Source organism: Rhincodon typus, chromosome 22 (genome assembly GCF_021869965.1).
Source record: "Rhincodon typus isolate 14 chromosome 22, sRhiTyp1.1, whole genome shotgun sequence".
Taxonomy (NCBI): domain Eukaryota; kingdom Metazoa; phylum Chordata; class Chondrichthyes; order Orectolobiformes; family Rhincodontidae; genus Rhincodon; species Rhincodon typus.
Window position 1 is genome coordinate 5,517,249 of NC_063353.1, and position 25,985 is coordinate 5,543,233.

Genomic DNA, 25,985 nt, shown 5'->3' on the forward strand with positions numbered 1-25,985 from the left:
AGCATGCCACGCCTTAGGGAGGCTGATATTTCATTACACATATAACTATTGCCCTAATCTTCTTAAGTGGTGAAGGTCATGATATGGATAGTGCTGTTAAAAGAGCCTTGATGTGGTGCATCTTGCAGATGGCACACGCTTCTGCTACTGGGAGACATCAACATTAAGTCTCATGGCATCAGGTTGTATACGAACAAGGAAACATTCTCTGTCACAGCTGGATATGTTCATGACAGTATTGGTTGGACTGATCACCACATAGTCTGTGTGAAGGTGATGTCCTGTCTTCACATTGAGGATACCTTCCATTGCATTGTATGGTGCTACCACCATGCTAAATGGGATTGATCTTGAGCAGGTCTAGTACCCCAAGATCCTTCATTAGATCCTCCAAAATGCATCACCTTGCATTTGTTCGGATTAAACTCTATTTGCCATTTCTCTACCCAAGTCTTCAGCCTATCTATATCCTGCTGTATCCTCTGGTAATCCTCCTCACTGTCGACAGCTCCCCCAGTCTTTGTGTCATCATCAAAATTACTAATCAGACCACCTCCATTGTCCTCCAAATCATTCACGTATAGTACAAACAAGGGGGATCCCAGCACTGATCCCTGTGGAACACTACTGGTCATAGATCACCGGTCAGAAAAAACAGCCTTCCACTGCTACTTTCTATCTTCTTTGATTAAGCCAGTTCTGTTTCCATCTTACCAGCTCACCATGGATCCCATGTGACTTCACCTGCCATGAGGGACATTGTCAAAGGCCTTGCTAAAGTCCATATAGACAACTTCTTTTGGCCTGCCCTCACTAATCGCCTGTCACTGCTTCCAAAAACTCAAGTTTTTGAGACACGACCTTTCCTGCACAAAGCTATGTTGCCTATTGCTCGTAAGTCTGTTCCTATTCCGAAGAATCCTCTCCAGCAATTTTCCTACCACTGACATAAGGCTCACCGGCCTGTCGTTTCCTGGATTATCCCTGCTCTCCTTCTTAAACAAAGGAACTACGTTGGTTATTTGTCAGTCCTTCTGGACCCCTCCTGTGCTAAAGAGGAAAGAGAAAAGAAAGATTTCGTACAAGGCCCCATTTTGTACAATTTCCTCCTCTGCCTCCCTCAGCATTCTGATATAGATCCCATCAGGTCCGGAGACTTGTCTACCTTAATGCTTTTCAAAAGACAGAACATGGTTTTGTGTCCTACAAACTTGATTGAATTTTTTGAGGAAGTTACAAAAAGATTGAGGGCAGAGCAGTTGAAATTGTTACTTGGACTTTAGTAAAGCCTTTGACAAGGTCCTGCATGGTGGACTGTTGAAAAAGGTTAGATCACATGGGATTCAGGGTGAGCTTGCCATTTGGATACAGAATTGGCTTTAAGGTAGGATACAGAGGGTGGTGGTGGAGGGTTGATTTTTGGACTGGAGGCCTGTGACCAGTGGTGTTCCGCAGGGATCTGTGCTGGGTCCACTTTTGTCATTTATGTAAATGATTTGGACAAGAATATAAGAGGCACGGTTAGTAAGTTTGCAGATGACACCAAAACTCGTGGTATGGTAGACAATGAAGAAGGTTATCTAAGATTACAAAGAGGTCTTGATCAATTGGGTCAATGGAGTGATGAGTGCGGATGGAATTGAATTTTGATAAATGCCAGGTATTGCATTTTGGTACTACAAACAAGGGCAGGACTGATAGAATTAATGGTAGGGCCCTGGGTAGTGTTGTAAAACGGAGAGACTGAGGGGTTCAGGTACATAATTCTTTGAAATTTGCATCATAGGTAGACGGTGATTAAGAAGACATTTAGCACACCTGCCTCCAATGCTCAGAACTTTGAGTATAGGAGTTGGGACATCATGTTGAGGGCATTAGTGAAGCCTCTTCTGGAATACTATGTGTCATCCTCATCACCCTGTTATAGGAAGGAAATGATTAAAGTGGAACAGCTCAGAAAAGATTTACCAGGATGTTGCTGGGAATGGAGGGTTTGAGATATAAAAGTAGACTGGAAAGACTGGGAGTTTTTTCACTGGAGCGTAGGATGCCAAGGAGTGACCTTACAGAGGTTTATAAAATCATGAAGGGCATAGATAGGGTGAATGACAAGAGTATTTTTAATAGGGTGGGGGAATTCAAAACTAGCGAGTATATTTTTAAGGTGAGAGGAGAAAGATTTAAAAAGAACAGGAGGGGCATGTTTTTTTTTTTTAAGTGTGTGGTTCGTGGGTGGAAGGAACTGCCAGAGAAAATGGTGGATGCGGGTACAGTTACAATGTTTAAAAGATATTGGGATAAGTTTTTGGAGGAATATGGGCCAAGCCCAGGCAGGTGGGTCTAGTTTAGTTTGGGAACATGGTTGACATGGACAGCTGTATGAGCCTATGACCTATTTTTATATATCGACATGCTCTAGAATATCAACATACCCCTCCTGAGACTCCCCATCCACTATGTCCTTCTCCTTGGTGAGTACCAATGCAAAGTGCTCAATAAGGACCTCACCTACGTCCTTCAGTTCCACGTATAAGTTCCCTCCTTTGTCCTTGCTTTCCTAGCTACCATCTTGTTCCTTATATATGTATAAAACACCTTGGGATTTACCTTCATCCCTTTTTGTCAAAGATTCTTTTAGCCCTCCTAAATTATGGTTTGAGTTGTTTCCTGCTACCTTTGTGTACTTCGATGGCTGTGTCTGTCTTCAGTTTCCTAGACCTTACGTATGCCTCCTTTTTCCTTTTGACTAGGCTCTCAATTTCTCTTGTCATCCAAGGTTCCTGAACATTGCCATCCTTATCCTTCACTTTCACAGGAATGTGCCGGTCCTGAACTTTTATCCACTGGCCTTTAGAAGATTCCCACATACCAGATGTGGATTTACCCTCAAACAGCCACCTCCAATCTACATTCCTCAGTTCCTGCCTAATATTGTGGTTGTTAGCCCTCCCCCAGTCTAGTACTTTCACCCGAGGACCACTCTTATCCTTATCCATAAGGAACTGAAAACTTACAGAATTATGGTTGCAATTCGTGAAATGCTCCCAACTGAAACTTTGATTGCCTGGCCAGGCTCATTCCCCATTTGCAGGTCTAGTATGGTCCCTTCCTGAGTTAGACAATGTTTTAAAAAATTGTCCTGGCACACCTAATGAGCATATCCCCCACCCCCATCTGAGCCTCTTGGACTAAGTGAGTCCTAGTCAATTTAGGGGATGTTAAATCACCTACCACAAAAACCCTGTTGTTTTAACATTTTTCCATAATCTATCCACATTTCTGTTCCTCTATCTCCCACTGGCTGTTAGGAGGCCTGCAGTATAATCCCATCAAAGTGACTGTACCCTTCCTATTCCTGAGCTCTGCCTCACTGGATGAGCTGTCCAAGGTGTCCTCCCTCACTACAGCTCTGACATTCTCCCTTATCAGTAACACCACTCCCCCATCTATCTTACATGCTTCTCTCTCTCTCACCTGAAATATCTAGAGTCATAGCATTATACAGCACAGAAACAGACCCTTCGGTTGAACCAGTCCATACCGAACATAATTGCAAACTAAACTAATCCCACCTTCCTGCTCCTGGCCCATATCCCTTCAAACCTTTCCTATTCATGTCATTATCCAAATGTCTTTTAAACGTTATAATTGTACCCACATCCACGACTTCCTCAGGAAGTTTCTTCCACGTGTGTAAAAAAATCTCTCTCACGTCTTTTTTAAATATCTCTCCTCTCACCTTATAAATGTGCCCCCTTGTCTTAAAATCCCCCATCCTAGGATAAGGACAGCTACCATTAACCCTATCTGTACCCCTTTATAAACTTCTATCAGGTCGCCTCTCAACCTCCTACGCTCCAATGAAAAAGTCCCAACCTATCCAGCCTTTCTTTATAACTCAAACCTTCCATACCCGGCCACATCAGGGTAAATCTCTCCTGAACCCTCTCCAGCTTAATAGTATCCTTCCTATAACTGGGCAACCAGAACTGGACACAATATTCCAGAAGAGGCCTCACCAATGTCCTGTACAACCTCAACATGATTTCCCAACTCCTATACTCAACGGACTGAACAGTGAAGGTAAGCGTGCCAAACGCCTTTTTAACCACTCTGTCTATATGTGACGCAAAATTCAAAGAATTATGTACCTGCACCCCAGGTCCCTCTGTACTACAACACTACCCGAGGCCCCACCATTAATTGTGTAAGCCCTGCCCTTGTTTGTTGGACCAAAATGCAATACCTCGCACTTATTCAGATTGAACTCCATCTGCCATTTCCCAGCCCAATGACCCATTTGATCAAGATCCCGCTGTAATCTTAGAAAAGGGTCTGTTTCTGTACTGTACAGCTTTATAAAACCTTCTACACTGTCTGCGATGCCATCAATTTTGGTGTTGTCCGCAAACCTACTAACCATGCCTTCTATATTTTCATCCAAATCATTTATATAAACTACAAACAAAACAGGACCCAGAAACGATTCCTGTGGAACACCGCTGGTCACAGGCCTCCAAAAGCAATCCTCCACTACCACCCTCTGTCTCCTGCTGTTAAGCCAATTATGTATCCAATTGGCAAGCTCACCCACGTCACCTAACTTTACTAATTAGATTACCACGTGGAACCTTATCAAAGGCTTTACTAAAAGCAAAGTAAGAAGCTCTGCCATCATCAACCTTTTTGGTAACTTCCTCAAAACTCAATCAAGTTTGTGAGACACGATTTTCCTCACACAAAACCATGCTGACTATCCCTAATCAATTTTTGCCTCTCTAAATGCCCAAAAATCCTATCTTTTATAATTATCTCCAATAATTTACTCACAACCAAAGCCAGAGTCACAGGTCTACAATACAATACAATATCCTTTTACTGTCACATGTACTCCATTGTAGGAGTACAGTGAAAAACATTTACAATGTCTGCCCTTATGGCAACATCTTAGGTACATATACCTCGGTACAATTCTGGGATACAGCAGAGGAATAGAAGTGGTTGCTTAATTACAAAGTTGAAAATAAGTTTAAAAAGGACCATATTAAGGGGTTAACATTACAGTGTTCTAAGGTAAGTTCTAAGGTAGAGATTGTCCCCCCACACCAGTCTCGCTGTCTGCGCGCTGCTCCGGCTCACCGCCCATGCACCACTCCAGGGCCCTCTTGGTGTCTCCTTACAAACTTTCTTAAACAAAGGTACAACATTACCCACCCTCCAGTCATCAGGCACCTCACCCGTAATTCTAGATGATGCAAATATTTCTGCAAGGGGTCTCACAATTTCCTCCCTTATTTCCCACAACATTCTGGGATACATTAGGTCAGGTCCCCGAGATATGTCCACCTTTATATTCTCTAAGACCTCCCGAATTTCCTGTTTTGCAATATGAACTGTTTTTAAAACATCAAAGTTTATTTCTCTGCATTCTCTAGTCTCCATTTCATTCTCCACAGTAAAAACTGACACAAACTATTCATTTAGTATCTCTCCCAACTCCTGGGGTTCAACACAAAGATGACCTCCTTGATCTTTAAGGGGTCCTACTCTCTCTAGTTACCCTCCTACTCTTAATGTATTTGTAGAATCTATTTAGATTATCCTTAACCTTATCTGCCAACGTTATCTCATATCCCCTCTTTGCCTTCCTGATTTCTTTCTTAAGAATGACCCTACACTCTTTATATTGATTAAGAGATGCGATTGAACCAAGCTCTCTATATCTAAAATAAGATTCTCTTTTATTCTTGACTAAAATCTCAATATCTTTATTTGTCCATTGTTCCTTAGTCTTACCAGCCTTACCCTTCACTCTAACAGGAATGAAATGCTTCTGAACTCTTGGCATCACAGTCTTGAAGGCCTCCCAGTTGTCAGGCATCCTTTTACCTGTGAACAGTCTACTCCAATCAACTTTTGAAAGTTCTTGTCGCATACCAATAAAATTTACCTTACTCCAATTAAAAACTTTAACTTTTATGGAAGGCTTACCCTTTTCCATAACTTTTGAAACTAATAGAATTATGATCGCTAGACCCAAAATGTTTCCCCAGTTTTGCTTCAGTCACTAGCCCTGCCTTATTGCCCAAAGGAAGGTCTAGTTTTGCTCCTTCTCTAGTAGGAGCATCCACATATTGATAAAGAACTTTAAGCTGCCAGTCTTGTCCCTGTCTCAACCAAATCTCTGTAATAGTTGCAACATCAGTTTTTTTTTTTGTATTAATCCAAGCTCTAAATTCCTTACCTGTCATATTCCTCACATGAAAACAAATACACCTCAGACCACCAGTTCTGCTGTGTTCAGTAACCTCTCCCTGTCTGTTCTTCCTCTTAGCCTTACTGGCCTGAGACTTTGACTCCCCTCGATCATTTTACTTGCTGACCTACTGGCCTGGTTTTTGCTCCCTTGCCACACTAGTTTAAATTCTGTCAACCTCCCTGCCAGGATATTGGTGCCCTCCAGTTTAGGTACAACCTGCCCCTCTTATACAGGTCCCATCTGCCCCAGAAGACATCCCAATGATCCTCATACCTGAAGCCTTCCCTTCTACACCAGCTCTTCAGCTATGTATCTAACTGTACTAGCTTCCCATTCCTAACCTCACCAGCATGTAGCACAGGGAGTAATCCTGAGATTACGACACTAGATGTCCTGCTTTTCACCTTCCTACGTAACTGTCTGAACTCTTTCTGTGGATATGCAACCCTTTGCCTATGTCGTTGGTACCAAAACAGATCGCAACCTCTAGGTGCTCACCCTCCCCCTTCAGAATATCCTCTGCCTGTTCAGAGACGTCCTCAGACCCAGCAACAGGGAGGTAACTAACCATCCTGGAGTCTCATTCTCAGCCGCAGAGACTCCTATCTGTGCCCTTGACTGTAGAGTCCCTGTCACTACTGCTAGCCTACATATTGACCCTCCCCACTGAAAAACAGTGCCACAGACTGGGCCGTTGCTACTGCTTCCGCTGAGAGGCCTTCCCCACAATAGTATCCAAAGCAGTTTACCTGTTTGTGAGGGGAATGGGCACAGGGAACTCCTGCACTGCCTGCCCATGCTTACTCATCTTCCTGGAGGGCACTGAACTTGTCTCTGTCTCTGTAGTCCTTACTGATGGTGTGACCAGCTCACTAAATGTGCGCTCCACAACATTCTCCTGTTGTTCACCCCCAGGGTCACTCTGTCTGACCCTGTTCCTCAGGTATTTATCCTGTTGTTCACCCCCAGGGTCACTCTGACCCTGCTCCTCAGGTATTTATCCTGCTGTTCACCCCCAGGGTCACTCTGTCTGACCCCACTCCTCAGGTATTTATCCTGCTGCTGTTCACCCCCAGGGTCACTCCGACCCAGCTCCTCAGGTATTTATCCTGCTGTTCACCCCCAGGTTTGCTCTCCTTCGCACTGTTCGTGCTGTCACTGCTTAGACTGACTCACTTGCTAAGCGGATGATCCATTTTGGCTTCCTCCGGAGTTCCCCATCATCACAGACGGCAATCTGATTCACCCCACGTGATGTCAAGAAACAGCTGAGTACACTGGGTACTGCACAGCCTAGGAGCTCTCTAGGAATTGTGATGAAGAGCTGCTCTTCAGAGCTAGCCAGCTTTTGAGCGGCAGCATGTGGCATCAAGGAACCCTAGCAAATGTAAATCTATATCCGTGGGAATTGGGCGGAAATGTCTTCAGTGGTTGGAAACACCACCTACAAAGGAAGGCAGATGTGGTTGTTGGAGGTCAGCTGCTTCAGCCCCAGGGCATCATTGCTTTCTCACATATCAGTAAGGTATAGGCATCATGATTGCTTTGATGTCAAACTGTGACCTTCCGCAGCCGGTGGGTGAGATTCTGTGTTGCGGTTTCGATCGGGAACTCTCACTTGTTAAGTGAGCCTCTGTTCACCATTATTTATGGGTCCCTGGTGAGGTACCAGGGCTAGTGCAAGCCAAAAGTCAATGAAAACGCCGACAAAATCCATAAAAGTCAAAACCAAAAGAACTGCGGATGCTGGAAGTCCGAAATAAAAACAGCAGTTGCTGGAAAAGCTCAGCAGGTCTGGCAGTATCTGTGGAGAGAAAAATCAGAGTTAACGTTTCGGGTCCGGTGGCCCTTCCTCAGAACTGCCAGACCTGCTGAGCTTTTCCAGCAATTTCTGCTTTTGTTGCCCATAAAAATCAAAATGTCTCTATTTGGGAGCCATGGCCTTTCAGCTCAAATAGTTTAACTGGAAACCATCTCATGCATGTGGCTGTTGTCACATACAAAATTCAAGTGCTGGCGGCCGATATGCTGCGGTTAAACAATCCGACCAGAATAATCTGATGTGCCCTGGTGGAGCTTTGATGCTTAAATCTTGTTGTCTAGTCCTAGTGGAGTTGACTAACTGTTTTATTCCTGATATCACAAAAATACAGTGGCCTTATATTTTATAATATTAGGACTAGATTCAGACCTATAGAAAATAGAACCACCATGATCTTCTGTACAACTGTTGTATATGGGTTTTTCTAAACCAGTTGGTATACATGTATGGAAGTACGGTAAAAAACAGTCAGGAATATAACACCAATCCTTCATAAATCCAATGGATTCATTGATAAAATAAATCCATTCCTTGGTTTATTTTTTTACCTTCCCCTTGGTGCTGCCTGTTCAGGTCTTGCTGAAATTGGACTTGCTTGTTTGCAGTTTGCCCAAGTTCGCTTCTTTTGGTAGCCTAACCAAGATAACAATGCTCAAAGCCAAAGTTGCATTTGAATGCCCCCTTTTGCAACCTCAAGATGTCCTGCAATAATTTTCGGCCGAATAGGCGCTTTGGAATCAAGTCAGTCTTGTTTCTTGGTTTGAGTCAGCGAACGCTGTTGCCTCTGAGGCAGTAGGAAGTAGGAATTGCAGATGCTGGAGAATCTGAGATAACAAGGTGTAGAGCTGGATGAACACAGCAGGTCAAGCAGCATCAGAGGAGCAGGAAGGCTGACGTTTCGGGCCTAGACCCTTCATCAGAAATGGGGGAGGGGAAGGGGATTCTGAAATAAATAGGGAGAGACGGGGAGGCGGATAGAGGAGAAGATAGGTGGAGAGGAGACAGACAGGTCAAAGAGGCGGGGATGGAGCCAGTAAAGGTGAGTGTAGGTGGGGAGTTAGGGAGGAGATAGGTCAGTCCAGGGAGGACGGACAGGTCAAAGGGACGGGATGAGGTTAGTAGGTAGGAGATGGGGTTGGGGCTTGAAGTGGGAGGAAGGACAGGTTAGGGAGGCGGGGACAAGCTGGACTGGTTTTGGGATGCAGTAGGGGGAGGGGAGATTTTGAAGCTTGTGAAGTCCACATTGATACCATTGAGCTGCAGCGTTCCCAAGCGGAATATGAGGTGCTGTTCCTGCAACCTTTGGGTGGCATCGTTGTGGCACTGCAGGAGACCCAGGATGGACATGTCGTCTGAGGAATGGGAGGGGGCGTTGAAATGGTTCGCGACTGGGAGGTGCAGTTGTTTAGTGCGAACCGAGCGTAGGTGTTCTGCAAAGCGGTCCCCAAGCCTCCGCTTGGTTTCCCCGATGTAGAGGAGGCCACAACGGGAACAGCGGATACTGTATACCACATTAGCAGATGTGCAGGTGAACATCTGCTTGATGTGGAAAGTCTTCTTGGGGCCTGGGATGGGGGTGAGGGGTGAGGGGGGAGGTGTAGGGGCAGGTGTAGCACTTCCTGCGGTTGCAGGGAAAAGTGCCGGGTGTGGTGGGGCTGGAGGGGAGCGTGGACAGGGGAGTCACGGAGAGAGTGGTCCCTCTGGAAAGCCGATAAGGGTGGGGAGGGAAAAATGTCTTTGGTGGTGGGGTCGGATTGCAGATGGCGGAAGTGTCGGAGGATGATGCGTTGGATCCGGAGGTTGGTGGGGTGGTATGTGAGGACGAGGGGAATTCTGTTTTGGTTGTTATTGTGGGGAGGAGGTGTGAGGGATGAGATGCGGGAGAAACGGTGGAGGGCGTTCTCGACCACTGAGGGGTGGGAGGTTGCGATCCTTGAAAAATGAGGACATCTGAGATGTACGGGAGTGGAATGCCTCATCCTGGGAGCAGATTGTTCATTGATTGATTTATTGTTGTCACTGAGATACAGTGAAAAGTTTTGTTTCCGCATTCACAATCATTCACTCCCTCCACCACCGACGCTCCGTAGCAGTAGTGTGTACCATCTACAAGATACACTGCAAAAATTCACCAAAGATCCTCAGACAGCACCTTCCAAACCCATGACCATTTCCAACTAGAAGGATAAAGGCAGCAGATACAGGGCAACACTACCATTTGCGAGTTCCCCTCCAAGCCACTCACCATCCTGACTTGCAATATATCATCTTTCCTTCATTCTTGCTGGGTCAAAATCCTGGAATTCCCTCCCTAATGACATTGTGGGTCAACCCACAGTATGTGCACTGCAGCAGATCAAGAAGGCAGTTCACTACCACCTTCTCAAGGGCAGCTAGGGATGGGCAATAAATACTGGGCCCAGCCAGCAATGCCCATATTCCATGAACGAATTATAAGAAATTATATAATTGGGAATAGAGTGGAAGATTGAGTCCAACATTGATCACGGGTCTGAGGAATGTCTTTTAATTAATACAAATCAAGTTAGAACTGGAGTTGGAAATGTGAATTATTTGTGATGGGAACTTGACATCTTCCTGTGAAACAACCCTGATAGATTTAGTGAGTCTTCCTTATATGACAAATTGATGTACTGCAGTAGATTTCCTTTTGACATGTTTACATATTTATCTGCATGATGTCTATTTGCACAATATTTTGCAAATAACTTCAACCTCTTAACTGATTAATGTTTAAATTATGAGGACAGGTTGCATAAGCTGGTCTTTGTCATCCCTTGAATTTAAAAGATTTTAAGGGTGAGTTGTTCGAGATATTTAAAGTGATGAACTGGTTTGATAGAGGACAAATTCTTAACTTAAGTTAAACCTTTGGGTTGGAGGCAGGAGGGATTTTTTTTCACATGCTGGCTGGTAAAAATGTGGAATTCTGTGTGATAAAAGACTAGAAGCAGGGAATATTGGGAGCTCAAGACTGAGATTGGTAACTTTTTATTATTACAGGAAATGGCACGGAAGCAAGTGGGGTGTGGGTAATATTGTAACTGACCAACAGGAGGCAGACAAGAGCAGCAACTTGTGACTCCCATGTTGAGTTCTCCTCCCCTCTGCCCACGACGCAGGTGAGATGGGGAACCTATCGCAGCTTTCTCCTACCATAGCTGAGCCTATCCATACCCCCTGGGTGCTGTGATCACTGAGTTGCTCCAAGGTCACGCCAGGGTAGCTCCAGGATGATACCATTGTTTGATAACTGCAGGCGAGAGCAGTCCACAAGGATTTGGACATGTACCTCCTGTCTCATGAGCTGCGTGCAATGGGATACACACTGACTTCTGATACGCAGTTGTTGTGTGCCGTGATGCCAACCGCCACCAGCTTATGGCCTGGTAGTTCACTGCCACCAACCTCTTTTTTGTTGATTGGGTTTAAGGACCTGCTTGGTTTACAGTGGGAAAGGAAAACCATAGTGAATCTCAATGACAGGAAGCACATGTTTTAATCAAGATGTACTTTATTGCATGATAGCCACCAGACACCAGTTACACTGGGACGTTGAGGGTACAGTGGTAGGGACTGAAGACTGGGGTTCAAGTCCCAGCTGTTCCAGAAGTGTCTTATAACACATCTGAACAAACTGATAAGAAGATATGTACGTTGGGAGCTTTAACATTGTTACTGAGACTTGTGGGAGACCTGTGCATATCAATCTTCACATTATATGGCCCTCGGCTGCTCTGCCTTATCTCCACTCAGAGCCAATAGGCATCAGCCGAGAGCAGAACTTAATACAGTCTCCAACATTAACCCTTTCAGAACCATTCCCTAACACAACAGCTCCTGATTTGTCCTTGTGCCTAAAAGTAACCTCCAGCTTTTACAAGAATGCTGCCAAAATTGAGTGACGGGAATGATGAAGAAAGATTGAACAGACTGTTTACCACGTGGAGGAGACCTGACCTAGGCCTTTAAAGTGATGGAAGGGTTTGATAAGATACTGGTGGAGAAATCCTTTCTGCTTGTCGGGGAGTCTAGGATCAAGGGTCCTTAGCCGATACTGTGGATAGAAGAATACAGAAGATATTTTACGCAGAGAGTGGTAAGAATATGGAGCTCATGACTGTGTGGGACAGATAGCATTGCTGTAATTAATGGGCAGCTTGATTCAGACACAAGGAGGAAGAGAACAAATGCAGTCAGGATGTTAAAATAGAGTTGGAGGTGACTGGAGTTGAAATACTGGGACCAACCAGTTGTTGATTGTTCATTGATTGATTTATTGTTGTCACTGAGATACAGTGAAAAGTTTTGTTTTGCGTGCTATCCAGGTGGATCGTACCATACAAAGTGCATCAGGGCAGCAGAGCAGAGTACAGAATGCGGTGTTACAGCTTCAGAGAAGGTGCAGAGAGAGGAAGATCAGAATTCCTATTTGAGAGGTCCATTCAAAAGTCTGATAACAGCAGGGTAGAAGCTGTTCTTGGATCTGTTCATACGTGTATTCAAATTGACATGTCTTCAGCCTGATGGAAGAGGGTGGAAGAGAGTATAACCAGGGCGGGAGGGATCTTTTACTATGTTGGTTGCTTTTCTGAGGCAGTGGGAAGTTTAGATGGAGTCAGTGGATGGAAGCCTGGTTTGTGAGATGGACTGGGCTGTGTTCATAACTTTCTGTAGATTCTTGTGGTCTTGTGAAGAGCAGTTGCCATTCCGCACTGTGATGGATCTAGATAGGATGCTTTCTGTGACATGTCTATAAAAATTGATGAGAGTCTTTGCAGACATGCCAAATTTCCTAAGCCTGAGGAATTAGAGGTATTGCTGTGCTTTTTTGACCATTGTGTCAGTGTAGATGGACCAGGACAGATTGCTGGTGATTGTCACTCCCAGGAACTTGATGCTCTCAACCATCTGCCCCTCAGCACCATTGATGCAGACAGGGGCGTGCCCTCCACTCCACTGCCTGAAGTCAATGACCAGCTGCTTCGTTTCGCTGACATTGATGGAGAGATTGATGACTTTAAACCGTGCCACTAAGCACTCCGTCTCTTTCCTGTATTCTGTCTCATCGTTGTTGGGGTACAACTCACTACGGTGGTGTCGTCAGCAAACTTGTAAATGGAGTTGGGATGGAATTAGACTCATGACTAAGGGGTCAATAAGTATAGTAGGAGGCTAAGTATGTAGCCTTGTGGGGCACCGGTGTTGAGGATTATGGTAAAGGAGGTGTTATCGCCTATCCTTACTGATTGTAGTCTGTGGGTCAGGAGGACAAGGATCCAGCTACAGAGGGGGGAGCTGAGACCCAGGTCTCAGAGTTTAGAGATGAATTTGGTTTGAATTATAGTGTTGAAGGTGGCATTGTAGCCAATAAGTAGGAACCTGATGTAGATATCCTAGTTGTCCAGATGTTCCAGTGATGAGCGAAATGGCCAGGGAGATGGCATCTGCCATCCACCTGTTGCACCGGTAGGCGAATTGCAAGGGACTGAGGCAGTCTGGGAGTTTGGAGTTGACGTGAGCCATGACTAACCTTTCGAAGCACTTTGTAACCATGGATGCCCTTGAGCTACCAGGTGGCAGTCATTGAGGCACGCTGCATGATTTTTCTTCGGCACTGGGATGATGGTGGTCTTCTCGAGGCAGGTGGGGACTTCAGATCATAGTAGGGCAAGGGTAAAGATGTCCAGTGAATACTCCCGCCAACTGGTCCGCACAGGATCTGAGTGCGCGGCTGCGGACTCCATCTGGGCCAGTCGCTTTCCATGGGTTCAGTCAAGAAGGTCAATCTAACATCTGTGGCAGTGATTGAGGGTAGAGGAGCATCCAAGGCTGTTGGGTTAGGGTGACATCGTTTCACTGACCTTCTGTTCAAAGCTAGCGTAGAGTGCATTGAGCTCCATTGGGAGCAATGTACTGCTACCTGAGATTCTGTTCGAGTTTGCTTTGTATCCCGTTATGTTGTGTAAGACTTGCCACAAACAACAGGTTCTGGTATTGCCTCTTGGTGTCCCTGAGGGCTTTATGAAATGAAGGTAGTACCTGGTCGAATAGCCTGTTTCTGTGGTAAAATCCATGTAATGTTCTGCGCCCTAATTTTTGTATGATATTTGAACTGGTGTTGCTTTACCCTCAATATATTTTTCTTCTCCTTTTCCCTTTAAGGCAGCAGATCTGGAGATTGAAATGGTTCAGGTGTCAGCCAAGAAGCCAGACCCGAACCAGCTTGTGTTTGGGACTTTGTTCAGTGACCACATGTTGATGATTCAGTGGACGATTGCAAGAGGCTGGGAGAGGCCACAGATTAAACCATTGCAGAACCTCTCACTGCATCCTGCTGTGTCAGCCCTACATTACTCAGTGGAGGTGAGTTGGTGAAAGGGAGATTTGCATTGCTGGGCTCAGCGTTAGCTGTGGGCCTTGGCAGATGGCTTTCACAGCTCTGTGTTCAAAGCTGAACATCGAGACTTCTACCTCAATCCCAAGCAGTATTGAGGGATCTCTGCCCTGTCGGAGGTGCTGTTTTTCGGGGGAGGATGTTAAGCCCAGATCCTGTCTGCCCTCTCAAGTTGAAGAAGGCACACCAGCAGAGAAAGATCTCCTGTCAATATTTAACCTGTGGTCGAATGTCACTAAAATTTGGCCATTGCTCTTTGTGGGAGTGGGGCTTACTATGCACAAACTTTGCTGCCACATTTTCCTGGCGAATTCCATTTTCCTGACCCAAAATGTCAACTTTCCTGCTCCTCAGAAGCTGCCTCGCCTGCTGTGCTCCTCCAGCTCCACACTGTGTTATCTCATTAATTTCAAGCTGCTCTGAAGGCACAGAATGTGCTAGTAGTCAAGTTTAAGTTTCTTTCTTGCAGTAGAAAAGTTTTTTGTTTCTACTTTACATGAACTGCTTGGAGGTTTTAGGCATGCCGGTTACACTATAATCCCTGGTTTGGTGCCATCATTTCCAGACAGACCAAGGCATTTGAATATCGATATGTTGATGCGCGCACGTTTGTCTGTGCCCGAGACACTGACTGGGGTCTCAGTCGAGCAGCTTCGTCCCACATTACCTTATTGAGCCGGTTTGCAGTCGGGAAAAGCTTGCTTGATTTGTTTATTATTCATTCACGGGATGAGGGTGTTACTAGCTAGGCAGCATTTATTGCCCATCCCTAATTACCCAGAGGGCAGGTAAGTGTCAACCACATTGACACATTTAAGGTTTACATATTTGTTTTTGCCTCTGTGATTTATTTTCTCATTGTCTGAACTGTTATTTACATAAGTCTCTGCCAAGTGCTTATTATTTCTGCTATTGATACTTCCAAGATCTTGTTAATTTACAAATGACAAGTAATGGCAGTTTTTCAAGGGCATTATGGATGGCTTTCTTTAAGCATTCCCACACAGCTCATTGTTGCTGCAGGGTTTATTGGTTTTGTACAGAGTGCATATCTGATAAATGGAGATGGAAGTGCGACATGGAGGATGTTAGTGGGCACTAGGAGAGGAGGTGGTGTATGGGTTATCGTGGAGATATGAAGGACCATTGGGCTGGTGGAGTCATGGGGAGAATTGATTGGTTTGTAGGGTATGAGGAGCCATTGGAGGTGATTGAGGGTATGGATTGGCATGGATGGGGCATTGGGGAGTAGGTGAGGAGCAGGGGCTAAATAATAATTATTTGGACAGAGTCCCAGACTGATCAATTTAACTGGAATGCCTTGGCACCTGGCATCCTCTAACCTGTGTCTGGAGGGAGTAAGCACAACTCCACCATTCAATAAGAAGACGGCTGATCAGTTTGTGTTTTGAATTCCATATTCGGGTTTATCCCTGATAATCCTTAACAATTCCCTTGTCTTACAAGAATCTGCCTACCTCCACTTTCCCTAAAGGACATTAATGAGCCAGATGAGCTTTTCCAACAATTGACAGTGGTCATCAGTAGATTCTTAATTTCTGAATTTTTTAAAAATTGAATTCAGATTCCACCATCTGCCAAGGCAGGATTCAAACCCAGGTGCCCAGAACATTATCTAGGTCTCCTGGATTGACAGTCCAGTGATAATACCGCCAGGCCATCAGATCCCTTTGATTTTTGTTGTGCTGTACTGTTCTATGTTCTATGGATCTCTAGTGAAAACAAGCCCAGCATGTCCAGTCTTCGCTTCTAAGGCTTCCCATCATTTCAGGTTTCAATCCAGTAAACCTCCTCTGAACAGCCTCCAATTTATTTATATCCTTTCTTAAATAAGGAGATAAAACTGCACAGCATATTCTAAAGTGGTCTCAACAGTAATATAGAATCATGGACTTTTACAGTACAGAAGGAGGCCATTCATCGTGTTGCTCCTGTACCAGCTCCTGACAGTACGTCCTTACCTTTGTGTTTAATTCTTCTCATTATAAAGGAGAACATTCCATTAACCCAGCCATTGGATTGCAGGAAACCAGTCTGCACACAAGATCTGACACACAGCCAAGAGATAAATGGCCAAGTGACATGGTTTGCTGCTGTTTGGTTAATGGATAATTGCTATTTGGAGAACAGCATTGTGGCCCCTACTGTTCTTTGACTAGTAACTGGGACATCTTTCATAACTGTTTGAGAGGCCTTGTCTAAAATCAGCGCCTCTGACTGCGCAGCACTCCCTCAGCACCATGCAAGAGCTCCATCTTAATATTTGCAATTTTCAGATTAGAACATTTCCCATTGAACCACAGCTGTCACCCATTCAACAGCAATTTGATTGGGAAATTAAATGCCATCTTTCAAAGTTTAAATTAAATAAAATATGTATAAACTGTTTAAACTACATGAAATATATATAAATGCCAATGTACTCTCAAATCAAAGTGAACTAAACAAAGTAATTATATATTATGTAACAGGAATTGCACTTATTGTATACACAATGCATCATATATAGGGAACGTTTGATTAAATTATTAAAACGGGGTTGCTAGTTAAATAATTAAGCCTGTTAATATTGTGATTTAGAGGCTGTGTTAAGTTGCAGTGCCATATTTTTGGAGAATGCCTGATTCTGAAAGGTTTCACAGTAGATGGAAGGTATTGTCTGGCAAGAACAAACTGCTGCTGCTCTAAGCTTGTACCCGAGATCACGAGCATTCACCAAAAGGCGGACTCCATCACCCTCATGTGGTTCTTATCAGAAATTGCAAGTGTGCAGCGCAACTGAAAGAACAAAAGTGAATGAGAAATTAGGCTGCCTGTTTGTGGGGTCCTACCTATGTCCTTCAAACACGAAAATGGCCACTGTAACTCACATAAGCACTCTAGGAGCAAATTGCACTAGACACCATATTGAGACAGATATTAGTATACACAGTGACTGGACAGTGGGGATGTACATAGAGCACAATATCAGTCAGTGGAACACTGCCTTGCTGGTACTGCCATGTTGGAGCGCAAATTCTGGCAGGAGGGACACTCACATATACACACTCTCAAAAACACACGTGCACACACATACGCATACGCAAATACACACACACACATATACACACATATCCACACTGACAAAAACACACACATATACATGCACAAAAACACATGCAGATATATACACACACATACATACAGATACACACACACACACATACTCCTATATGCACACAAATATATACACATACATATACACACACATACAGATATATACACTTATACACAAACACACTTATAAATACATGCGCGTGCACACACACGCTCATATATACACATGCATACTCATTTAGGGAGGTGTTGGCCTTGTGGTACTATCACTGAGCTGTTAATCCAGAGACCCAGCTAATGTTCTGGGGGCCTGGGTTCAAACCCTGCTATGGTGGAATTTAAATCCAATAAAAATCCTGGAATGAAGAGTCTAATGGATAACCTTGAATCAATTCTTGGGGGGGAGAAAATCCATCTGGTTTGCTAACATCTTTTAGGTAAGGAATTCTGCTGTTTTTATCTGGTCTGGACAATTATGGATGGGCCTAGCCAATGATGCGCTCATACCATGAATGAATAAAAGAAAATTTACATACATACACCCACAGACACACATGTAGAGACATGCGCTCACTCGCATTCATAATCACGTATGCAGGACTAGTGAACATTTTCACATTAGTTTAGTTGGTTTCTTCTGAACATTGCTTTGATTCCTCAAGTGTTTGGTGCTTTCTGTAGTTGCTGCAAGTCACGAGAGTTTGCAGGGAGTGATGTGGCAGGGCCTGAGGGAGGTCTTCGCTGCTTTAAGGCTTCTGCATAAAGCAGCTTCACCTGCTTCGAGTTGGTGACTTTGTCCTATCTGGAGATGCTGAGGAGATGTCAAAGACAGTGAAGGTGTAGGTGGTTCAGCCATTTCTCCTGTCCTCTGATGCTTGGCCTAGCCTCACCATGATGGAAGGGTGTACTGAGAATGCAGACAGACTGGGGGTTTTGCTGTAGTTCCTCACTCTCTCTCTGACTGAGCTTGGACGTAACAGCTGCAGCTTTTGCAATACGGCGGGGGATGAAATGATGGTGCCGCTTTGCCATCATCCATTTCTACTTGCCATTCCTCCACTTCCTGGCCAGGACGCACCACTTGGCCGCACCTGAGACGTGAATGGGTCAAGGTTAATGCTTGCTCGGGTTTGAGGACAAGTGAATGATTGGCACGGAGTGGTCAGATCGGTGGAGATTGTCAGTCAGTGAATTGGGAAGGTGTGGTGCCGTGGGGAATTTTGGGGGTAGGGTGGGTGGAGGAAACCCTCCATGGTGGCTCAGTGGTTAGCACTGCTGCCTCACAGCGCCAGGGACCTGGGTTCGATTCCAGCCTCAGGCGACCATCTGTGTGGAGTTTGCACATTCTCCCCATGTCTGCGTGGGTTTCCTCCGGGTGCTCCGGTTTCCTCCTGCAGTCCGAAGATGTGCAGGCTAGGTGGATTGGCCATGCTAAATTGCCCATAGTGTCCAGGGATGTGTAGATTAGGTGCGTTATAGGGGGATGGGTCTGGGTGGGATGCTCTGAGGTTCGGTGTGGACTTGTTGGGCCAAAGGGCCTGTTTCCACACTGTAGGGATTCTATGAGCTACCTCCTCAGGAAGGCTGTTGATTACCGTTGGCAGCAAAGCCATGGGTTTTGCCCTGAGGGTAGATACGGTGCAAAGGGATATTCAGTGATCCCATTCGAATGCACTGATAAATGCGGTGTCAGTCACGGCACTGCTCGGTTTAGCAGCTAATCTGCCATTTTTGACACGCAGTCGCTGAAGCAGGATGGGAATTTCCAGCAGCTAAGTGACGCACAGGAAGATCCCAGAGATAGCAGCAAGGTGGCGGTTAATCTCCTTCTGTGAGCTAAGCCAAGAGATGAGGGAACATTGACTGAGTTTACGATCTGGTGCGTTGTTCACTCACCAGCCAGAGAGAGTGCGTGGCCTTACAGTGAAGGGTGTAAGTGGAATTCCCTGGTAACTGCGATTACTTTTCACTAAATAACTGTGGAATCACCTGTAAGAGAGAGTTGCATGAAATAGCTTCTTGCTTCACCTCCCATCTCTCCACAGTTGTTTGAAGGGCTGAAAGCCTACCGAGGAGTGGATAATAAGATTCGCCTGTTCAGACCTATGTTGAATATGCAGAGGATGCTGAGATCTGCCAATCGAGTCTGTTTACCTGTGAGTACACTGACCTGCTTCAGCTATCCCCTTATTATTGACACTCACGTGTAGACTGTGGCCTGTTACTTTATCCAGTTGCTGTCCCTTTGAATTTACTTGCACTGTGCACATACAATGTTAATGATGGAACAAAGTCTGTACAGGACTTTTCAGGTTACTGCGTGGCCGCACACCCATGCAACTTTGCAGGGACATCTGACAGAGGTTTACCTACACTAACGTGGTGCATTTTCCTCAGTAATGCAACCAAATCATGCAAATAGATAAGCAAATTGACCTTTAACTAGAGCTCAAGTTCTTTCTTGTATGACACTGTATTAGATATCTGTTGCTTAAGGTAATAGTCCTGAAAGTCTTAATGTTGAATGTTGCATTTCTTCCACCCAATCTGACTATTGTACACTGTCTATACATTAAGTCAAGGAGTTTTACAGCATTGTAATGTATTCTGTACAGTACCCAATAGTCCTTAGTAATCATAAACAAGAACAGAAATTGCTGGAAAAGCTCAGCAGGTTGGCAGTTCTGAGGAAGGGTCACTTGACCCGAAATGTTAACTCTGATTTCTGTCCACAGATGCTGCCAGACCTGTTGAGCTTTTCCAGCAATTTCTGTTTTTGTTTCTGATTTACAGCAGCTCATTTCCACATGTTCATTCGGTCCTTAGTTTTCATGCCTGACTAGTAATGTAAACTGTACTTATTACTATTGTGCATAAAAACATTAACTGAGAGAAGTGCCCCTTCTGTTTGGACTCACGGGTGCTGTCTCTATCCTCTACCACTGATCAATAGACAGGCCCTGGATACAGTACAGGCAAAGGAGGATTGTTGGCAGCAAACAGATTAAGTAACCCTTTGCCTGTGCCATATACAGGCAGGAGGTTGCAGATACCACTCTGGCACCAGCAATGGCAATCAAGCCAAATTCCAAATGACACTATTTCTGACAACAGAGGGAGAGGCATAGACATTCAGACAATCGTACAATCAGATTTGTACCTCAATTCCTATTAGTCAGTTTGCGTCAGGCAGCTTTTGATAGGAAACAAAAACCTATCACATTCTCGAAAGCTCCTATTGAATCCCAGGATCCACAGTTTTTTCTGACGGAGAGAGCTATAGTTTGTGGAGTACTGGGTAGTGTCCCTGCCTCTGAGCCAGAAGCTGTACATTTGACTCCCACTCCAGGATTTGACCGTCAAAGGCGTGCTCATTACACAACCAGAACAGGCCCAGTATCAACCTGTAAATTCTTCCAACACATGCCAACAGAGCAGGAGAGATTCCTGATTGTGAAGGAATTAAATTGGAGCCTCTACCATCACTACCATGACTCCAGGTTACACCGTGTAGATAAAAGTGTGTGTTAACACTGGCTCCTTGGGGCTGTAGTTGGTTGGGTGTCCAGTGTGGATCAGATTGGTGCCAACTGCACAGAGACTGGAGCCCGCTCTGATGGGGTGAGATTCAGGAGCGGTCTCCTTGCCTGTGCCATGTTGGAGGTTGTGGCACTGTGGGTCAGAACTGCCTTGGGACAGAGAGTGGATAAAGTAGCTACCTTCTCCAATCACTTTATCATTAGCACACCTTGAGTAGATCACCCGCAAAACTTCTAAACTCAAGAAGTTCTAAACCCCGACAGGGCTATCATGCAAGAACCTCCATTTTCCACCAGAGGTTTTTACATCATAAACGTTTTGGAAGACTTTAATTGCAGATGGTAGCAGCTACAATCTTCAAGCTTTGATGTCACGTTTGGTAACACTGTCCAGGCTTCCTTCCATCTACAGTGGACAATAATCGTTCCAGCAGTCGATTGATTAGTTTCTTTGTTCATGCGCCAAATGAATTCAGTCTGAAGAGGTCTTTCCTTTTCCAGAGCTTTGATCCCGACGAGCTGTTGGAGTGCATCAGGAAGCTGGTGGAGATAGACAGGGAGTGGGTACCATACTCAAATGCTGCCAGTCTCTACATTCGACCGGTCCTTATTGGAACAGAGGTGAGAATACCCGAAATCGGGGCTGGCTGTGTGTGTGTTGGCGAATGGACAAGGACAACCGCATCCTTTTTTCAAATGTTCATTTCAAGGGATGTGGCATCATTGCCTAGGCCAGCATTTATAGCCCACACCTGATGGCCCAGAGGGCAGATAAGAGTCAACCACATTGCTGTGGGTCTGGAGTCACATGTAAGCCAGACTGGGTAAGGGTGGGCAGTTTCCTTCCCTAAACGACATGAGTGAACTAGCTGGGTTTATTATGACAATGGACAAAGATTTCATTGTCATCATTAGACTCTTCATTCAAAGATGTTTTTGTTTATTGAATTCAAATTCCACCCACCATCTACTTTGGCATGATTTGAACCCGGGCCCCGGGAACATGAGCCAAGTTTCTGGATTAATAGTCTTGTGATAATACCACAAGGCCATTGCCAGCCAAATGCTGGGATGTGAATTCATGTCTTTCCAGCTCTATTTATATTCAGATTGATATGTGCTGTCATGTTTGCAGGGGTGGATGTGTGTGTGTGCTGTGCATGTTGACATCTGTTTGTGGGTGCACCAGGGTGTCTGGGTGTTTGCGCGTGTGGCTGGATCAAGCTCCAATTAGCTCATTAAATGTTGAATGGCGAGGTCCCTTGGTGAATTGCAGGCCTCGATGTTGAAGCTGGCAGCATCTGGGCTCTAGAGACTGCTGCTAGAGGTGTCCCTTCACAGGATCCAATCAGGGAAAAGATGAGACTCCTTCCTGGTCTTGCAGGGTGTGGGCTATGGGAGAAGGGCTCAGTTAGGTTGGAGACAAGGTGCTCACCCTCACCATCGCTGCCACTGATTGGCCCCAGCTTGGCAGACAGGACACCATGGTTTCCCAGTTGGAGACCGTCACCATGGTTTCCTGGTTGGAGACTGTCGCCATGGTTTCCTAGTTGGAGTTGTGCCATCTCCACTACTTGATGCCCCCTCAGAGCTTCATGTAGCTGTGGAGGAGAGAAGTAGCTGGGGGAGGGGGGGAGCTGCTGTGATCAGCGGGAGGTGGTCTGGCTATCCATTGACTCTTCGGGTGGTATCGCAGAAAACTTCACCATTGGAAAAGCCCTGCCCCCATTTTTTTTGGAAGTCCCAATGATTTTTCTTCCAGAGTGTTGTTTACAGCAGTTTCCTGTTAATGAATCTCTAATTCCTGGAGCTTCCAGCACAATTCTGCAGGGGATGGGAACACTGTAGATCCAGAGTGGTTGGGTGACAAAGCTGCTGAACACTGTTTTAGCTCCCATGGATTCCTGCTTACTTTCCAATTTGAATCACAGCCTTCTCTCGGATTGAAGATAACGACAAAAGCCTTGCTGTATGTGATCCTCAGTCCAGTCGGACCTTATTTCTCAACGGGGAGCTTTAACGCCGTATCTCTTTGGGCAGATCCAAAGTACGTTCGGGCGTGGAAAGGAGGAACGGGAGACTGCAAGGTCGGAGGGTATGTACGTTAATAGCAGTGAACGCCTAAACTGCCCTTTTCAATACCTCCGAATGACCCCCACGCACTTTGCACCCAACAATGCACTTTTTACTTTTCTATTTTTTAGGTGCAAGTAGGGGTACATTTATAAATTAGGGACAGGCAAAGGAAATAAGTGTGTGGTAAATATGCGGGGTAGGATGGTAGTGCAAGTGTTGGACGAAGGAAGTGAGGAGACATCTCCTAGACAACAGCTGTGATTCAGGGATTGAGGGAGATGGGAACAGAGGGAATGTATAATGGAAGAGGCCCTGTGATCTTGTCCTGCCTGAAATCATTCTGACCCTGAAACAAGACTGTACACCATTTAATCAGGTTGAGTGCAGTTAGAGACGTAGAGATGTACAGCACAGATGCAGACTGTTCGGTCCAACTCGTCCAGGTGCCCTAATTAATCTGGTCCCATTTGCGAGCATTTGGCCCATATCCCTCTAAACATTTTCTATTCATATACCCATCCAGATGCCTTTTACTTGTTGTAATTGTACCAGCTCCACCACTTCCTCTGGCAGCTCATTCCATACACGCACCACCCTCTGTGTGAAAAAGTTGCCCCTCAGGTCCCTTTAAATCTTTCCCCTCTCAACTTAAACCTATGCCCTTCCAGTTTTGAACTCCCTTACTCTGGGGAAAAGACCTTGACTATTCACCCTATCCATGTCCCTCACAATTTTATCAACCTCTATAAGGTCACCCCTCAGCCTCTGATGCTCCAGGGAAGATAGCCTATACAGCTTTTCCCTATAGCTCAAACCCATCAACTCAGGCAACATCCTTGTAAATCTTTTCTGATGTTCCTTCATTTGTAGACTGCCATTCTCAATATTTCTATGGCTCCTTTACTAACCTTGATCAGCAGTAAAACAAGAAGACTTACATTTATATGTTATCTTTCATGACTGTTTGTCTCACAGCACGTCACAGCTGATGAAGTATGATTATAGTTGCAATTTAAGAAATGTAGCAGCCAATTTACACACAACAAGCTCCCAGAAGTATCAGTGTGCTACTGACCAGATAGCTTGTTGAGTGTGATTCTGAATCTGAGATAAATATTGGCCAAAATAACTAGGGAGAACGATATGGCAACTGCTCTGTGCAGGACCATAAGAAACTACAGAGAGTTGTGAACACAGCCCAGTCCGTCACACAAACCAACTTCCCATCCATTGACTCCATCTACAATTCTCTCTGCCTCGGGAAGGCAGCCAACATCATCAAAGACCCCTTCCCCCACCTTTGGTTATAATCTCTTCACCCCTTCTTCCATCGGGCAGAAGATACAAAAGCTTAAATACACATACCAACATATTCAAGAACAGCTTCTTCCCTGCTGTTATTAGACGTCTGAACAGACCTGTCAAATGTTAAATTTTAATGTTGATCTCGTTCTTTATGTAACTTCTCTGCAGCTGTGACATTGTATTCCTCACTGTGTTCTATTCCCCTAATGCACTTTGTATGGTATGATCTGCCTGTACTGCACGCAAAACTAAACTTTACACTGTACCTAGGTAACACGTTGACAATAATAAATCAAATCAAATCAAAAGAACTCTTCTGCTGCAGGCTCTTCCGAATAGTGCCGTGAAATCTTTTGTGTCCACCTGAGAAGACGGATGGAACCTCAAATTAATATTGTATTCAAAAAGACAGCACCCTGGGCATTGCAGCACTCCCTCAGTGCTGCACTGAGCACCAGCCTTGAATACCCTGTTGTCCCTGGATCATATGGCTCTGGGCTCAAGCCGCAATCCAGGGCTTAAGCTCAGAAACCCGCGTTGACACTCCAGAGGAACACTGGGAGCAGCTGTGTACTGAATAAGACATCAAACCTTTGCCCAGTCTGCCTGTTCGGGTAGATCTAAGAGATCTCATGGATTCTGTTTCGAAGAAGAGCAGGAGATTTCTTTCCAGAGTCCTGGCCGTTATCTGTCTCTCAGTCGACTTCACAAAAAGCATATTGGCTATTATCACGTGGCTGTCTGTGGAAGTTTGCTGAATGCAATCCTGGCTGCCAAATTTACACGTTAAAGTGCTTTACAATGTGCAGTGGCCATGAAAAGTGCTGTATCAATGCAGATCTTGTTGTGTTCATGTCCTTGAGTGGGACTTGAATCTCAACTTAAATCTCAGCCTTGTGGCTGAGAAGGGCAGGAGTTCATATCTCAGCCTCAGCAGCAATGGTGTTCCTGATAACTGGGCTTGTCCTGCTATAGGAAGGATATTATTAATCTGGAAAGGATGCATAAAAGATTAACAAGGATGTTACCAGGACTGGAGGGTTTAAGTTACAAGGAGAGGCTGGATAGGCTGGGACATTTTTTCCCTGGAGTATAAGAGGTTGAGGGCTGACCTTTATAAGACCATGAGGGGCATACATAGGGTGAATAGCCAAGGCCTTTACCATAGGGTAGGGGAGTTCAAAACTCGAGGGCATAGGTTTAAAGTGAGAGGCGAAGATTTAAAAGGGACCTGAGGGGTAACTTTTTCACACGGAGTGGTTCGTGTGTGGAATGAACTGCCAGAGGATGTTGTAGATACAGAGATAACAAGGTGTAGAGCTGGATGAACACAGCAGGCCAAGCAGCACGATTGCAACTGTTTTTTCTTTTTCTTCCTTGCTTGAAGGCAGCAACTCTTTCCTTTGTTGTTAGTTTCAGAAAAGCATTCCCCAGTGCCTTGACCAGAAA

The 25,985-nt window shown here is 45.1% G+C and overlaps 1 protein-coding gene across 1 annotated transcript in view; it reads left to right on the forward strand.

Annotated features, from left to right (window-relative positions):
• The window catches only part of bcat1 (branched chain amino-acid transaminase 1, cytosolic), a 66,635-nt gene that overhangs the window by 13,444 nt on the left and 27,206 nt on the right, over positions 1–25,985 (forward strand). Inside the window, exons 3-6 of the mRNA XM_020527066.2 lie at positions 14,268–14,468; positions 19,662–19,772; positions 21,657–21,776; positions 23,087–23,250. Coding sequence (XP_020382655.2) covers positions 14,268–14,468; positions 19,662–19,772; positions 21,657–21,776; positions 23,087–23,250 — 596 coding nt within the window. The remainder of the gene's footprint in view (positions 1–14,267; positions 14,469–19,661; positions 19,773–21,656; positions 21,777–23,086; positions 23,251–25,985) is intronic.